This window comes from Bos indicus, chromosome 12 (genome assembly GCF_029378745.1).
Source record: "Bos indicus isolate NIAB-ARS_2022 breed Sahiwal x Tharparkar chromosome 12, NIAB-ARS_B.indTharparkar_mat_pri_1.0, whole genome shotgun sequence".
NCBI classification, from domain to species: domain Eukaryota; kingdom Metazoa; phylum Chordata; class Mammalia; order Artiodactyla; family Bovidae; genus Bos; species Bos indicus.
Window position 1 is genome coordinate 32,152,902 of NC_091771.1, and position 16,749 is coordinate 32,169,650.

Here is a 16,749-nt window from a genome sequence, read left to right on the forward strand (position 1 = left end):
TTACTGTCTGTCACCCTAGGAGAATGTTCCCTGTCCTTGCCCCGGAACTTTTGATCTTTCCCCACCCACTCCTGCTCCCACTTAAATTTAGCCTCTAATGTCCTACAGTATATTTTCTTTATTGGAAAACCCAAACGAAACCATTCTTCTGTTACCAGAGTTAATATTTAGCCTTTGTAGGCACTAAACTAATGCTGCCAGCTGCCCAGTGACTTCTCTGTTAATTTCAGCCGACATTTTTTCTGTCCTCATGTGACTCATTCATCACTCTTCTCTTTGAAAGCGCTGTCTTCCACAACTTGACTTTCTACAGGCTTCCGCACCACCTCACTGGTTGATCTTCTACCAACCTTTAAATACTGAGCTTGCTCAAGGCTTGGTTTGGACTCTCTTCATCACTCCAGTTTTTATGCATTTACTTCATCTTTGTGGCAAGAACTAACAAAGTTGATCTCTACTTGAATCTCTTTGATGGCCTTCAACTCATATCTACTGATTACCTCATTCAAGATGGAACTTCTGATTCTCCACCTCCCAACCAATCCCATCCCTGCAACCCAAGTTTTCCATCACTCCACCTCCCAACGAATTTTCCCCTCTAGGCTTCCCATTTCAGTAAATTTAGCCTCAAATCTAGGTGGAAATCATCCTTCTCTTTCCTCATCTTCTACACCCACTTCCTGAGGTCTACCAATTCTGTACCATTTGGCTCGCAAACCTATCTCAAATCCACTCGTCTCCATCACTAGCTTTTGGACCTTCCAGCTCTTATAGTTCGTCTGCTTCTACCCTGGCCTCTCCACAGTCCATTCCACCACACTGTCGTCAGATTCCCAGATGCCTTCCCCTTGTACTTTCCAAAGTCTCTGCCCTAGAGCTCTTCCCCTGGAGCCTATCACAAGCCTTTGTCCTCCCTGCTTGCCCTGCTCTAGACACAGATCTCCTTTCAAGGCCTTTGATTCCTCAGACCACTGGTGTTCTGCTTCAGAGTTCTGCAAGTGCTACTCCCCCAGAATGCTTTTCTTTTTTGCACGGCCAGCTCCTTCTCTTCCTGTGATCTCTGGGAGATCCTCTCTAACTTCCATACCTAAAGCAGAGTCCCCTCTCAGATTACTAGGGTGGGGCTGGGGTGGGGTGCTGAGGTTCTAAGGTTGACAGATATGTAGGCTGAATTATCATTCAAATTGGGGTAGGACAGGTATAAGACACAAGGTTGAAGAGGTAAGTAGGGCAGTTCTTAAGTGTGACTCACCAGTATTTTAGGTTTCCCCCAAAATCATTTTCTGCACATTCAATTTTCCTCCTGTCTTTACTTTCTCTCAAATACTGTTTATTTTCATGGAACCTTGGGCTGTACTGAGATACCTACCCAGAACTGAAAATGTTATCTGGTCATCCCAGTTGTCTCCTCTTATATTAGGGTCCTGAAATTACAGCACTAAACTGGAATCTTCCTCTAAATACTACCATAAAGATGAAGCCTGAGACCACCTAACTTCTCTCACATGAAACCAGAATTCTCTCAAATTATTTTCCTCCCTTGCACAATCTGCCAATCATAGCAAAGGATGCAATTCTCATAAATTACTAAAAAATATCTAGGAAGAGGCCAAGTCTTCCCCTCACTCCCACCTTTCTTTTCTAAACCATCCACAGCCTATGTGGGGTCATGCTCTATGGCATAGGGTCTTGAAACTCCCCGCCGCAGGCGGGTACCTCCTGTCAGATCAGCAGCAGCATTAGATTAGAAATAAAGTGCACAATAAATGCAATGCTCTCGAATCATTCTGAGACCATCCTTCCCATCCGTGGTCCATGGAAAAATATGTCTTCCACAAAATCGGTCCCTGGTACCCAAAAGGTTGGGACCACTGCTCTACAGCATCTTTCCCTCTCCTGTGACTAGGGGAGGGAAATCCTTTTAATTTCCTCCATCAAGGTCTTTCTCTAGGTGCCTGGTTATCTGTTTCCTCACTTTAAACCTTGGTTCAATTAAAATGAAAAAAAAAAAAAAAACAAAAACCCCACAAAATCCTAAGAGTCCACCTCCAGAACAAAGGAACAGAAACCACTCAAATCAGTTTGAGTACAAGAGGGAATTTATTAGAAGAATACAGTTTCTCGCAGGGACTCCAACCGCTAAGATGAGTTATGAACTAGAAGCAGGCCTTTCTGCAGGTCACATCGTGCTGTCACCACAATCTTTTACTTCTTTTGCCAAGAGCACATACAGAACATCCTAGAGGTCAGTTCTCCCTGTATGGTGCGTGAGGGACTAGAATGTGGCTTCGTTTCTGCTGGCCTTTTGATCTTTATATTCCTTTATGCTGGCCTCGAACTTGTCAAGCACATGCTGGCAGACATTCATGAGGTCAGTCAGGCCTCTCTGAAAGGGCTCGACCGCGGGGAGGGCACCTCGGGTCTGTATGCGCAAGTTAATTTTGCTCTCTGAAGGATGGGTTGTGGTGTAACCACAGAATTCCACTTCTGGGTTCTTCATGATCATGTACCGAAGAGAATTTCCTAGGGTGTGGTCCTCCTCGTGCAACACAAATGTCACACAGTGTCTATCTGTCCCAGCCGCCTGGACCATCTCCAGGGCTGTCTTCCTCTCGCCTTCAGCCATTGAGGTCTTCACTCCAGACATTTTTCTACACACATAGTTTTTATAAAAATGAGATCATACTGAGTACGGTTTTGAAACTAGCTTTTTTTAAAAAATCTATCACAATTGCAACAGGTTACTGCTCTAATGCACTCCAATTACACAGAACTATTAGCATTAGCCCTTATTATTATCTTCTCCTGCCTCCATCTATTCTACCACTAAATAATTTACTGCCTCCAGTTTCTCCCTACTCCATTTGGCCGTCCACATGACGACCAAGGGGAGTGTCCTTCAACAAAAAGTTTACTAAAATATTCTTTTGGTAGAGTCACAAGAAGAGGGGCAGGATTAGAATAGGGTGGGTCCTGCTAAAGGATGAAAAGGGGAGTTGAAAGGCGTGGGGGGAAAAGCAGATGATAAAAACAGAAACTAAAGTTCATCAACATGCAGTTTTCCAACTACGGTTTCCGTTTACAGGAGGTACGGAAACTAGAAAGTCTGAGAAGAGTCTCCAAGCACGGGGGGAAAAAAAGAACTCGGCGCACAGAGACGACCAATTAGCGCTCGGCCCAGAGGAGTGGCCTGGGCCTGGCCCACAGGCCAAGCCTATCACTCGGGGAACGGTGGCCAGGTGCACGTTATCTTTTACTGACTCTGGCTGTTCCTAACGGGGATGGGCCGTTGGGGACTGAACTCCGCTTTAACAACCCGTCTTCCCTCCTTGGTATCTAGTGCACTGAGCGTCTCCACTCAAGCAATCCAGCTAACCCCTCCTCCACCCCTTCCCAATCCGGGGCCCCGTTCCCCACCCTGGCGCGCCCACCGCGCCCCCTCCTCGCCCGTCCTCCCAGTCAGGCCCTCGCTGCCAGGCCGGGCCGCGGAGGCGGAGGCCCTAGCCAGCCGCCGGCTCCCAGGGCCCGGCAATGCCCGCTCCTCCCGCCCTCCCCACCCCCTCGGCCGTTACCTCTCCAGCTCCTGGTCCTCTTCCATGGCGGGGGCGGCTTCCGGGATCCTCAGGAGGCGCGGGCGGGCCGGAGGCTCTGCCCCATGCCTCGAAGCGTGCGGGCGCGGCAGGCAGGCAGGCAGGAAGGAAGGACCGACGGAAGAAGTGCGGACGGAAGGAGGGGGGAGGAGCCGCAGCGGCGCGGCAGGGCCCGGCTGCTGGGCGGGGCGTGAAGGCTCCGCCCCTGGCCGCCGCCCCGGCCCCGCCCCCGGCGCGAGGAGGGCGGTGGCCGAGCCTGAGCGGCTCACCTGCGCTGCTGAGTAAGCCCGCCCCCCGAACTGGTGGTGGCATACAGGTGGAACCGGGCTCCTGCCCCGCCCCGAGGCCTAGACCTGCCTGTGGGCGCCAGAGCTCGGCCCTTGGCACTTGCCCCCTAAGGTGATGGCAGACGGGGCGGGGCCTTACCTGACTCCCCCAGATCCCCTTTTCCCCCTGGGGCCAGGATCAAGCCTCTTTCTGACTTGCTGCTGGCCCCCTGGCAGTGTAGCATTGTCAGTCGCTTCAGTCATGTCCGGCCCTTTGCGCCCCACGAACTGTAGTCCGCCAGGCTCCTCTGTCCATGGGGTTCCCCAGGCAAGAATACTGGAGTGGAGTATTGCCATACCTTTCTCCGGGGAATCTTCCCGACCCAGGGATCGAATCCAGGTCTCCTGCATTGCAGGCGGATTCTTTACCATCTGGGCCACCGAGGAAGATCTTGGCCCCATGGGGGACGGGATTAATCCCAGGCTGGACCCCGCCCGCCCCGGGAGGCCTTTCCGGGGACAACGGACAGCTATAGTTGATCGATACATTTTGATGAATTTCACAACAGTACAAGATGCACGTATAAGACGGTATTTGTCTCATCCGCGATCTTGAATGATTTCACAGCTCAACTGGGTCAAAGGACAAGCGTTTGTTTATTTTTGCCGCGGGGGAGGCGGGAGTGGGGGTGAGGATGAGCGAGTTTGAATGTAAACTGTCCCCATCTCGCATCCCCATCCTTTCCTTTCTGGATCTTTTTTCTCTCCCTGGAGTACGTCCTGCCTCGCTTTGGACACGTCCTTTCCTTTTCACCCTTTTGGCCTCTTCAACCTCACCCGCATAACCTCCCTCTCATCTTCGTTCCCAGGTGCTCGTGCCCCCGCCTCGGCAGCCTTTCACCACCCCGACTCTCTTTCCGCGCCCCGACCCCTCAGGTGTTCTTTACCAAAAACCCCCCTTCTCCCTTCCTGTCCCCCCCTCCCCCCCGCCAGCTCCCGTCCCTTCCCCCCACCCCGACCCCCGCTGTCCTCTCGCCCGACACGCCCACAGTCCAGCTTTCCGGCGCCACCTGTTCTCGTACCCCACCCCGACCCCCTAGATGTTCTCCGCCTCCCCCAGCTGTTCCCCTGTCCTCGCGCGGTCGGTGCTGAGCGCAGAGGCGGCACTGGCCCGGTGCCGGGGGCTTCAAGGCGGACAGCAGAGGGGATGGCTGGGGTGGGGAGGGTGGAGGGAGGGCGCGCGGCAGTTGGGGGCGGAGCGGGCTCACTCTAACCCGGAGTGACTGCCCGGGCCCGGCCCGCCCCCCGCGCTCTCGGATAGGCTGAACCGCCCTGTGGCCCGCCCCCTCCCCGCCCTGTGCCGCTGCCAATTGGCCGGGGTGCGTGTCGGCTTGCGTGGCTCGGCCCTGGCGTTCGCCCGCGGGAAGGCAGCAGGGGCGGTTGAGGAGCGAAGTCTTGACTAGAGTTTGCTCCTTGCCAGGAAATCGGCGGCGGCGGCGGCGGCAGGTCCCGGCGGAGCGGAGGCCAGCTGGCCCCCGCGCTCCCTCAGCGGGGCCGCGGAAGCGGAGCCCACGCTCGGCTGAGGCGCGGGAGCCGGGCTCACCCGGTGAGTAACTTTGCCCTGCCCGCCACGCTCGGCGCCCGCTCGCTGTCCGGCCGCGCCTCAGGTGCGGGCGGCGTGTGGGGTGTGGGGCGTCGCGGCGCCCGGGAGGCGGCGGAGGCGGGCGGCCGCTGCGTCCTTCGAGCTCTCCTGGCCGGGCCGGGCTTCGGGGACACGGGGTCCAGGGAGGAGGGCGCGGGGCTGCCGGGCGCCGGCGGGCGGCCTCGGCTCTGACAATCTGGGGGGTCCCGGCCGCCGGGTGGCCGAGCTTTTTGCGTCGTATGCTCTGGTTTTAGGGAGGGGAGAGGTGGGGTGATATTTTTGTCCCCTGAGTGAGAGAGCCACCGGCTGCCTTACCCGGACTTGTCCCCGTTTGAAAGGAGCGGGGCGAAGTCGTACACTCCGTCCCAGCCTGTTGCCTGCGAATTCTCACCTTTCCCTGGAGGCTGGAAGAGAGACGTGACACCCTCGAGGGGGGTAATTTCAAAACACGGCCCTTGACTTGGAAGCAGCCACACACAAAGCACCGTTCAGAAAGGACCTCGCTCGCTTTTTAGAACCTCATGCCCAGATCTAGACGAAGGACTTGCGGCTTAGATGCAGCGTCTCTTCGGAGGTTTCTGTGTGCATTTATGGTTATGAATCAAGACGTTCAGTATATGCCAGGAGCTATAGTACGCTCATGCCTGGGCTTAACTCTGGTAGATGGTTGCTTTTTAAATTACAGAAACGAAGTTGAGCGAAAAGCAGTGGCGATTCAGAAGGGGGAAACAGTTATGAGCTTTGGTTTATTGCAACTGTCTTCGCTTTTAAAATTTCGCATTCTGGCCGCAGTCATACTAATTTCTAAATTAGTCTCAGGACAGATTTTGATTTTTTTTTCCCTCTCTTCCTTGCACCATACTGTGACGTAGCCCTGTTGAGTTCATCCCAGTAGATCAATATTATTTACTTGGATAGATTTTATTCCCATCTCCTCACCCCTTTAGACAACGGACTTTCATCTTGTATCCTTTTTGGCCTGTCCGAGCTTTCTGGAGCCACGAATAACAAAAGTTGTGGCCTTTTAGCTTGTCCAAGTCCTGCACGTGAGTTTTCCCATAGGAGGAAAAATGTAGGCCTGTTTGTAACCCAGGCAAAATAACTGCTGCTGCTTTTAATGTGGCCCCCCTGTGTGTTACCATTCCTAATTCTGTATCTTGTTCCTCTCCTTTTCTCATCAGGTTATGCTTTTTCTATTATTTTTTCATTCAGCAAATGAGTGTCTTCTGCAAACCGGACATGCTTGGCAAGGGTCAGCTCTTGCTCTGAACTGGCTCACAGTGCTGTTTGGAAGCCGATATATGCCTCTCTTCGACCAGCCACCTGAAAGCGATTTGAGCGGGTATTGAGGGACCTTAAAAGAGGGAGAATTTCTGCCTGGAGTTTGTTAGGGAAGGCCTCACACCTGCACTTACTCTTCAGGTGGCTGGGGGATTTTCATTCTCTGCAAAGGGACTAGCGTGTAGGGGGTTGCTTTATGAGAGCCGCATCTGGTTACTCTGGCTGAAGAACATGGTGTCTGCGGTTGAAGTCGTGGTCAGGGCCTGGGATGTGTTATTCATTTCGGAGCACTTAGCACTTGGCCTTGCTTACAGTGGGCACTCAAATATTTATTGAACTGGGTTGAACAGGAACATAAAGGGTTTTGTGTGCCAAATTAAGAAATTTGGACTTGATCCAGTCAGCGATACGGAGCTGCCAAGTTTAAGCAGGAGAATGTCATGATAACATTTGCCTTCCAGAAGGATGTCTGCGGCAGGCTGAAGGTTGGTGGGGGTCCAGATGGGAGGTAGGGAGCCGGTGCAGGGCCTCTTAAATCCTGGAGGGTTTAAGTGCTCAGCACTTCTCAGTTTACATTGTCTGGGTTTGGATCTGGCTCTGTCACTCATTACGTAACCTCTTTCTTCTTTAGGGTCTTCACTTCATAGGATTTGGGGGATAAAGCTTGAAAAACATGTATGTTACTTAGAATAGTGCTTGGCACACAGGAAGGACTTGGTAGATGCTGTTTTTTGTTCTCTATGAAGGCAGTGGAAGTAGAGATGATGCGGCATCCATGAGGTATAATTGGTCCAACCAGATAGGTGACTACGAATGATTAATGAGAGGGATGGTTCGGAGGGTTTTTGACTTGGGGGCATTGGAGTATACTGGTTAAGCTGGCTGTGGAGTCAGAATGGGGTTGAATTCCATCACTTACTCTGAGCACTACTGTCCTCATTGAACTTTGGTTTCCTAACATTTAGAAAATGAAGTATACCTGTCTAGTGGGGTTTGAGTATCAAATGAAATTATGCATTAATGCCCTTGGCAGAGTACCTAGCACATTACAAGTGCTCAATAAATATTGGTTGTTCCTGAAGTGGTTATGACATTAAAGAGCTAGTGGAATGCTGGAAGTTACGAGAAGAAACAGTTAGGAACAGTCCGTGGTAGGGGTGGGGAAAGGAAGATAGTTTGGGACCAACCCACTGAGGTACACATGGGTAGTTGAATCTGTGATGCCGTTATTAGATAGATGTGTCAGGCAGGAGCTAGGAAAGAATGGAAGATAAAAAGATCAAGAGCTCACATAAAGCTAGGGTTAGGGTTAGGGTTAGGGTGTGGTCAGCTTTAGGGAGATTTGCAGGGGGTAGGAGTGGGGAAGTTTACATTATTGCAGTGCCAGGAGAGTTGCTGCCACATGCTGGGCGTCTCTAGCTCTAAATCTGTTTTGGTCACCATCACAAGGGAACTCAAGGCTCCTGTAACCTGGTGGGCCCTTTGCCCTCATCCCCTGCCTCCTCTTCTCCTTTTTGATTGCTCCCCTCAAAATCCCGGTACTAAATTTTATTATGCAGAGCTATTTAATTTTTCCTGGGGCCAAAGTTCACTTTAGGCCTACCTTCCTATATCAAAATCCAAGGTTTCTAGAGGAATCAGAGGTCTCATCTAATAGGTTTACTTAGGAAGTAATGTTGGTTCTAAAAATAGATGTATATAAGCATATTTTAAATACATATCTGTGTATATCTTGCATGTACAGGTACAGTTGTAGAAGACTTAGTCAGGCCTAAAATGATTCTGTTAAGGGGCCTGGGAGATTGACAAACTCAGTCCCCTTCAGCTTTCCTGTCATACGTCTCTCTTCCTCAGAAAGTACAAAACTGAAAAAATCTGTGGTTACATAAGTTTTTTGGTCAGTAGAGTTAGAAGAAACGGCTGTTTTGTGTATTCACTGATGAGAAGTTGTTAAGAGGAATTTTTTAAGAAGCAAATGTTGGTGATGTACATTATGGTGATGGTGATAGAAGCATCCAGTCAGTGTGCTTTTAAAGAGGCAGATATGTAGGCTCTGTCCTCAGAATGCACACTTCGTAAGAGCAGGGATCCTGATTTGGTCACTGCAGTAGAGTCCCCAAGTCCCAGAACCAAAGATACTAGTGTAGGCATGAATAAATGAATTGGATCCATTGACTTTGATCTGTCTTGGCCCACAGACATACTGAAATCTTTGGAACAGTCATTGGTCAGAGGGAAAACAAGAGGCATTTGAGCCAGCCAAGCTGCTTAAAGTACTCTATGTTCTTATAGAAGATACCGGAACAGAATTTATGGCCATTATGATTCAGTGATTTTAGTGCCAGCTGCTGTAATTTATTTGCATGATTCCCTTTTTCTCCCCTTTTACTGTGATTGTTGTGGGGTGTAGTTGGGAAGAAAGGTTTATGTAGGGGTATTGCCTCGTTCAGAGCTAAACTGATGACACCCCGGAGTTCACCTAGACTCACGTTCATCGAGTCAGTGATGCCATCCAGCCATCTCATCCTCTGTCGTCCCCTTCTCCTCCTGCCCCCAATCCCTCCCAGCATCAGAGTCTTTTCCAATGAGTCCACTCTTCGCATGAGGTGGCCAAAGTACTGGAGTTTCAGCTTTAGCATCATTCCTTCCAAAGAAATCCCAGGGCTGATCTCCTTCAGAATGCACTGGTTGGATCTCCTTGCAGTCCAAGGGACTCTCAAGAGTCTTCTCCACCACCACACTTCAAGCATCAATTCTTCGGTGCTCAGCCTTCTTCACAGTCCAACTCTCACATCCATACATGACCACAGGAAAAACCATAGCCTTGACTAGACGGACCTCTGTTGGCAAAGTAATGTCTCTGCTTTTCAATATGCTATCTAGGTTGGTCATAACTTTCCTTCCAAGGAGTAAGCGTCTTTTAATTTCATGCCTGCAGTCACCATCCGCAGTGATTTTGGAGCCCAGAAAAATAAAGTCTGACACTGTTTCCACTGTTTCCCCATCTATTTCCCATGAAGTGATGGGACCGGATGCCATGATCTTAGTTTTCTGAATGTTGAGCTTTAAGCCAACTTTTTCACTCTCCACTTTCACTTTCATCAAGAGGCTTTTGAGTTCCTCTTCACTTTCTGCCATAAGGGTGGTGTCATCTGCATATCTGAGGTTATTGATATTTCTCCCGGCAATGTTGATTCCAGTTTGTGTTTCTTCCAGTCCGGCGTTTCTCATGATGTACTCTGCATATAAGTTAAATAAGCAGGGTGACAATATATAGCCTTGGCATACTCCTTTTCCTATTTGGAACCAGTCTGTTGTTCCATGTCCAGTTCTAACTGTTGCTTCCTGACCTGCATACACATTTCTCAAGAGGCAGATCAGGTGGTCTGGTATTCCCATCTCTTTCAGAATTTTCCACAGTTTATTGCAGTCCACACAGTCAAAGGCTTTGGCATAGTCAATAAAGCAGAAATAGATGTTTTTCTGGAACTCTCTTGCTTTTTCCATGATCCAGCGGATGTTGGCAATTTGATCTCTGGTTCCTCTGCCTTTTCTAAAACCAGCTTGAACATCAGGAAGTTGATGGTTCACATATTGCTGAAGCCTGGCTTGGAGAATTTTGAGCATTACTTTATAGGCGTGTGAGATGAGTGCAACTGTATGGTAGTTTGAGCACTCTTTGGCATTGCCTTTCTTTGGGATTGGAATGAAAACTGACCTTTTCCAGTCCTGTGGCCACTGCTGAGTTTTCCAAATTTGCTGGCATATTGAGTGCAGCACTTTCACAGCATCATCTTTCAGGATTTGAAAGAGCTCAACTGGAATTCCATCACCTCCACTAGCTTTGTTCGTAGTAATGCTTTCTAAGGCCTACTTGACTTCACATTCTAGGATGTCTGGCTCTAGGTCAGTGATCACACCATCGTGATTATCTGGGTCGTGAAGATCTTTTTTGTACAGTTCTTCTGTGTATTCTTGCCACCTCTTAATATTTTCTGTTTCTGTTAGGTCCATACCATTTCGGTCCTTTATTGAGCCCATTTTGCATGAAATGTTCCCTTGGTGTCTCTAATTTTCTTGAAGAGATCTCTAGTCTTTCCCATTCTGTTGTTTTCCTCTATTTCTTTGCATTGATTGCTGAAGAAGGCTTTCTTATCTCTCCTTGCTATTCTTTGGAACTCTGCATTCAGATGCTTATATCTTTCCTTTTCTCCTTTGCTTTTCACTTCTCTTCTTTTCACAGCTATTTGTAAGGCCTCCCCAGACAGCCATTTTGCTTTTTTGCATTTCTTTTCCATGGGGATGGTCTTGATCCCTGTCTCCTGTACAGTGTCACAAACCTCATTCCATAGTTCATCAGGCACTCTATCTATCAGATCTAGACCCTTAAATCTATTTCTCACTTCCACTGTATAATCATAAGGAATTTGATTTAGGTCATACCTGAATGGTCTAGTGGTTTTCCCTACTTTCTTCAATTTAAGTCTGAATTTGGTAATAAGGAGTTAATGGTCTGAGCTACAGTCAGCTCCTAGTCTTGTTTTTGCTGACTGTATAGAGCTTCTCCATCTTTCGCTGCAAAGAATATGATCAATCTGATTTCAGTGTTGACCATCTGGTGATGTCCATGTATAGAGTCTTCTCTTGTGTTGTTGGAAGAGGGTGTTTGTTATGACCAGTGCATTTTCTTGGCAAAACTCTCTTAGTCTTTGCCCTGCTTCATTCCATATTTCAAGGCCAAATTTGCCTGTTACTCCAGGTGTTTCTTGACTTCCTACTTTTGCATTCCAGTCCCCTATAATGAAAAGGACATCTTTTTTGGGTGTTAGTTCTAAAAGGTCTTGTAGGTCTTCATAGAACCGTTCAACTTCAGCTTCTTCAGCAGTACTGGTTGGGGCATAGACTTGGATTACTGTGATATTGAATGGTTTGCCTTGGAAACGAACAGAGATCATTCTGTCGTTTTTGAGATTGCATCCAAGTAATCTTAGAGTTCTTTTAAATAGCAAATTTCCCTAAAGTATATAATAGGGGGCATTGTAAAAAAATGTTTATAAACAAACTGTGAGGACCTGTATCTTATGTAAAATAGGTGTCTGGTGTTGGTGGTTTAGTAGCTAAGTAGTGTCTGACTTTTGCAACCCCATGGACTGTAGCCTGCCAGGCTCCTCTGTCCATGGGATTCTCCAGGCAAGAATACTGGAGTGGTTTGCCATTTTCTTCTCTGACCCAGGGATTGAACCTGGGTCTCCTGCATTGCAGGCAGTTTCTTTACCAACTATAAACAGGTGTCTACTTGGCTTTAATAAAGCTCCCAAAGGCTCTGTTGGTTATCACTTTGTTTTACTGATAAAAGTAAAGTAAGTCTGGTATATATTTGTACCCCGTGCCCCCTTTACCCCTCAGATTGGGATTTTGGCTACCAAAATTAAAAATTAATCCTTTATCAGAGTTCTTAATCCTGTTCAATTGAACTATCTAATTATTGAGCAAATAAATTGAAGTCCTTATGTCTTATTTCATTGTTTTATTCTATTTCCACTTTTCTTCCACATGATTTTAATGTTTGTAGACTTCCAATTTAATTGTATTTAACAAGCAGCATACATGATGGGATCGACACTGGGCTGTGTGGGACACAAAACGTTCTCTGCCCTTGGAAAGGTTAAAATCTTAAAAGACATTAAGTCAGAGTTAATCATTCTGAGGCAGAAGATAGATGGACCCTGGGTTAGACATTTACAACTAGCCTCCTGTTTATGCTTTGAGACAAAGATAATAACAGGAACAGGATAAGCAGCTGGATTTAGTCTCCTGTGGACGCCAAGACAACAGTGATGGCAGGAGCAGAGAAGGGCTGAGCCCTAGCTAGGTATGGAGGTCGCACATTCCTCATTCTTGTGGTCAAGGCAGTATCCCAGATTACACATGCGCAGAAAGGGTCCTCAAGGGAGGGGACACTAGCCCTTAATATGTCCAGTCAACCTCCCAGAGACCTTCATGCTGGAATCCATCTTGGCTAAAAGATACACAGACACACAGGGGAGGGCCATGAGTCAGACCAAGTGTGGGGTTAAAGCAAGGTAATTGGCCGGAGGGAAACAAAGACCCAGAAAACTGCCTCCATATAGCAACCAGGGCTTCCCACGTGGCTCAGAGGTAAAGGATCTGCCTTCAATGCAGGAGGCACAGGTTCAATCCTTGAGTTGGGAAGATCCCCCGGAGAAGGGAATGGCTACCCACTCTAGTGGGAAATCTTGCCTGGGAAATCCCACCTGGGAAATCCCATGGACAGAGGAGCTTGGTGGGCCACAATCCATAGGATCACAAAAGAGTTGGACATTGCTTGTTCGGTCACTGAGTCATGTCCTACTCTTTGCAACTATGGACTACAGCATGCCAGGCTTCCCTGTCCTTCACCATCTCCCAGAGTTTGCTCAAACTCATGTCCGTTGAGTTGGTGATGCTATCCAACAGTCTCATCCTTTTGTCTTCAGTCTTTCCCAGCATCAGGGTCTTTTCTAATGAGTCAGCTCTTTGCATCAGGTGGCCAAAGTGAAGAGCCAGCTCATTAGAAAGGACTCTGATGTGACTAAACAACAAGCCACCCCAAAAGCACCTGACTCTTTCTCTGAGCTCACCTGCATGTATTTTTCTAATAAACAATTTATCAGTTTCTCTTTTTTCCGTCTTTTTGCTAAAATTCCTTTGCAAAGAAGGCAAGAGCCAGGACCCTGCTTCTGGCCACTAGTCCCTGGTGGTCTAGTGGTGATGATTTGGTGCTTTCACTGCCACAGTCTGGGTTTGATTCCTGTTTAGGGAACTGAGATCCCACTTCAAGCCTCCACCCTCCATGGCCACCTCCACATCATCTCAGAGCATGACAAACACCTCTGACTTCAAGTACCTGGTCTCCTCTTCTCCTCGACCTTCACTTCCACTGTCCTTGGACATTCCCCCAGTTCTCCACATTAGACCTTACGTTTCTGTATCCTGTCCTCTGACCGCAGCCTCTGAGTCTGTCCTTCCAGCTGTCTCACACCCACAGTCCCTCTTCGGTGCCCTTTGGGCAGGGACAGTTTGCCTGCCATCCTGTTTATCCCACCTCCCATCCTGTTGTATTAACATCTGTGGGATCTATATTTAAGCACCTGGAATATGTCTCCCTGGCACCTTAGCTTCGCTTGAACTTGCTTTTGTTCTGTGCCTGCTTCATTAACTCTGCTTCTCCCTGAGTTATTTTGGCAATCCTGTTAGAAGGCCAGGCGCAGGGAATCACCTCTCAAACAGCCCCTTCCCTGCATTCCCCTCAGGCAGTTCCCTTTATTTGGCACCTACTGAGTGCTGCGACACTGAGCCCAGAGTTCAGCAGGCCAGAGTATCTCACAGAGCTTACATTCTAGAGGAGATGGACATTCGACAAATAGCAGCACACATTATAGTCACAAATACAGTAAGTGCTTTGACAAGAGAGAGAGCTGTGCTGTCCAGCACGGTAGTTACCTGCATGTGCAGCTCCTGAAGCGTTCCTGATCTGAATTGAGATGTGCTGTCACTGCACCCTTCCCGATTTTGAAGACTTAGTACCCAAAATGTTAAAATAGCTCAGTAAGTTTTATATTGATTACAGGTTGAAATGATATCCTGGATATATTGGGTGAAATAAAATATTCAAACTAGTTCATTCACTTGGCTGCTGGAACATTTAACATGGCAGGTGTGGTTCACCTTTGGTTGGGTACCTGTGGTGTGGGGTGTTGTGGGGTGTTGTCAGGGGTATAACAAGGGAAACTAACCTAGTCTCTGGGGAGCTGGCTGTCCCTGGAACCACCCCGAGGAAGTTGTCTTTGAACCTATATCTGGTTGTGTAGATGTTACAGGTAAAGCCTCAGAGGAAGCAGCAGAGGGGGGTGGCACTTTGCAGGATGGTGAGGAGGTGGGTAGCAGAGAGTTGGGAAAGTGTGATGGGAGATAGGGCCTGGGGGGTAGGTAGGGCCGGGTCATGTGGGCCCTGTTGACCCTAATCAGGCTCTTGTTCTTCCTTTCTCGTGAATGATTCTAGACTGTCCTCATTCAGAAACCTTTTATCAAACCCTCTCTTTTGCAGCCTGCAGATAATCTGATCAGTTCGTGAGCACCTGGTTTGCTTTAGTAGATTTCTGTCCCTCTCTTTTCCAGCTTGTCTGAATAAGTCTCAGTTGTGTTAAAGGCTCATTTTTCCATGTGCCCATGATTCCATCCTTCAGAGTCTCTTTTAGGAGAGCTTCATCAACCCCCTTCTGTACTGAGTCTCTTTCTCCCTGATGGCTTTTTCACCTACAAATATACTCCAGTTCCAAACTTGTAAAAAAAGTACCATTGACCTCACGTCTCCTCTAGTTATTGTTCCTAAAAAGTAATGAAATATTTTACAATTTAATATTTAAAATGTGTAATGTGTTAACATGTCAATATAATTATATTGATATATATAATTAATAAGATTTGACTTTTTTATATTAAGTATTTGAAATATGGTTATACGGTTTATTGTCCCTTGAACAATGTGGGGATGAAGGGCACTGATCTTCCCAGGCAGTTGAAAGTCCATGTACAACTTAGGGTCAACCCTCCCTATCCACAGTGCTCTGTATCTGACGATTTCAAATGCAGACCGTGCAGTACTGTAGTATTTACTGTTGAAAACAAGCTGTAAGTGGACCCATGTAGTTCAAACTTTTGTTGTTTAAGGCTCAACTATATTTTACACGTATAGCCTATCTCTTCAAGAAAATTAGTGATACGAAGGAAACATTTCTTGCAAAGATGGGCACAATAAAGGACAGAAATGGTATGGACCTAAAAAGCAAAAGGTATTAAGAAGAGGTGGCAAGAATACACAGAAGAACTATACAAAAAAGATCTTCATGACCCAGATAACCACAACAGTGTGATCACTCACCTAGAGCCAGACATCCTGGAACGTGAAGTCAAGTGGGCCTTAGGAGGCATCACTATGAACAAAGCTAGTGGAGGTGATTGAATTCCAGTTGAGCTGTTTCAAATCCTAAAAGATGATGCTGTTACAGTGTTGCACTCAATATGTCAGCAAATTTGGAAAACTCAGCAGTGGCCACAGGACTGGAAAAGGTCAGTTTTCATTCCAATCCCAAAGAAAGACAGTGCCAAAGAATGTTCAAACTACTGCACAATTGCACTCATCTCACACACTAGCAAAGTAATGCTCAAAATTCTCCAAGCCAGGCTTCAACAGTATGTGAACTGTGAACTTCCAGATGTTCAAGCTAGATTTAGAAAAGGCAGAGGAACCAGAGATAAAATTGTCAACATCCATTGGATCATCAAAAAAGCAAGAGAGTTCAGAAAAATATCTACTTCTGTTTTATTGACTATGCCAAAGCCTTTGACTGATGGATCACAACAAGCTATGGAAAATTCTTCAAGAGATGGGAATACCAGACCACCTTACCTGCCTTCTGAGAAATCTGTATACAGGTTTCTCAGCTGTTGTCAAGAAGCAACATTTAGAATTGGACATGGAACAACAGACAGTTCCAAATCGGGAAAGGAGTATGTCAAGGTTGTATATTGTCACCCTGCTAATTTAACTTCTATGCTGAGTATATTATGCGAAACACTGGGCTGGATGAAGCACAAGCTGGAATCAAGATTGCCAGGAGAAATATCAATAACCTCAGATATGCAGATGACACCACCCTTATGGCAGAAAGTGAAGAGGAACTAAAAAGCCTCTTGCTGAAAGTGAAAGAGGAGAGCGAAAAAGTTGGCTTAAAACTCAACATTCAGAAAACTAAGATCATGACATTTGGTCCCATCACTTCATGGCAAGTAGATGGGAAAACAATGGAAACAGTGAGAGACTATTTTTGGGGGCTCCAAAATCACTGCAAATGATGACTGCAGCCATGAAATTAAAAGATGCTTGCTCCTTGGAAGAAAAGCTATAACC

At 47.5% G+C, this 16,749-nt stretch overlaps 3 protein-coding genes across 3 annotated transcripts in view; 1 reads left to right on the forward strand and 2 right to left on the reverse strand.

The window, feature by feature from the left end:
* Nucleotides 1–3,706, reverse strand: part of LOC109566828 (protein POLR1D-like) — a 32,409-nt gene extending 28,703 nt beyond the window's left edge. The window contains exon 1 of the mRNA XM_070800248.1: nt 3,573–3,706. Within this exon, the coding sequence (XP_070656349.1) occupies nt 3,573–3,598 (26 nt within the window). The 5' untranslated portion in view covers nt 3,599–3,706. The remainder of the gene's footprint in view (nt 1–3,572) is intronic.
* Nucleotides 2,082–3,705, reverse strand: LOC109566827 (DNA-directed RNA polymerases I and III subunit RPAC2). Its single transcript, XM_070800247.1, has 2 exons — nt 3,573–3,705; nt 2,082–2,651 (listed from the first exon to the last, which is right to left on the reverse strand). The coding sequence occupies exons 1-2, from the start codon at nt 3,596–3,598 to the stop codon at nt 2,276–2,278; spliced, it is 402 nt and encodes a 133-aa protein (XP_070656348.1). The 5' UTR covers nt 3,599–3,705; the 3' UTR covers nt 2,082–2,275.
* Nucleotides 3,707–5,268: 1,562 nt separating the features above from the next.
* Nucleotides 5,269–16,749, forward strand: part of LNX2 (ligand of numb-protein X 2) — an 89,705-nt gene continuing 78,224 nt past the window's right edge. The window contains exon 1 of the mRNA XM_070800249.1: nt 5,269–5,462. The gene's annotated coding sequence lies outside the window, so the exon portion shown is untranslated. The remainder of the gene's footprint in view (nt 5,463–16,749) is intronic.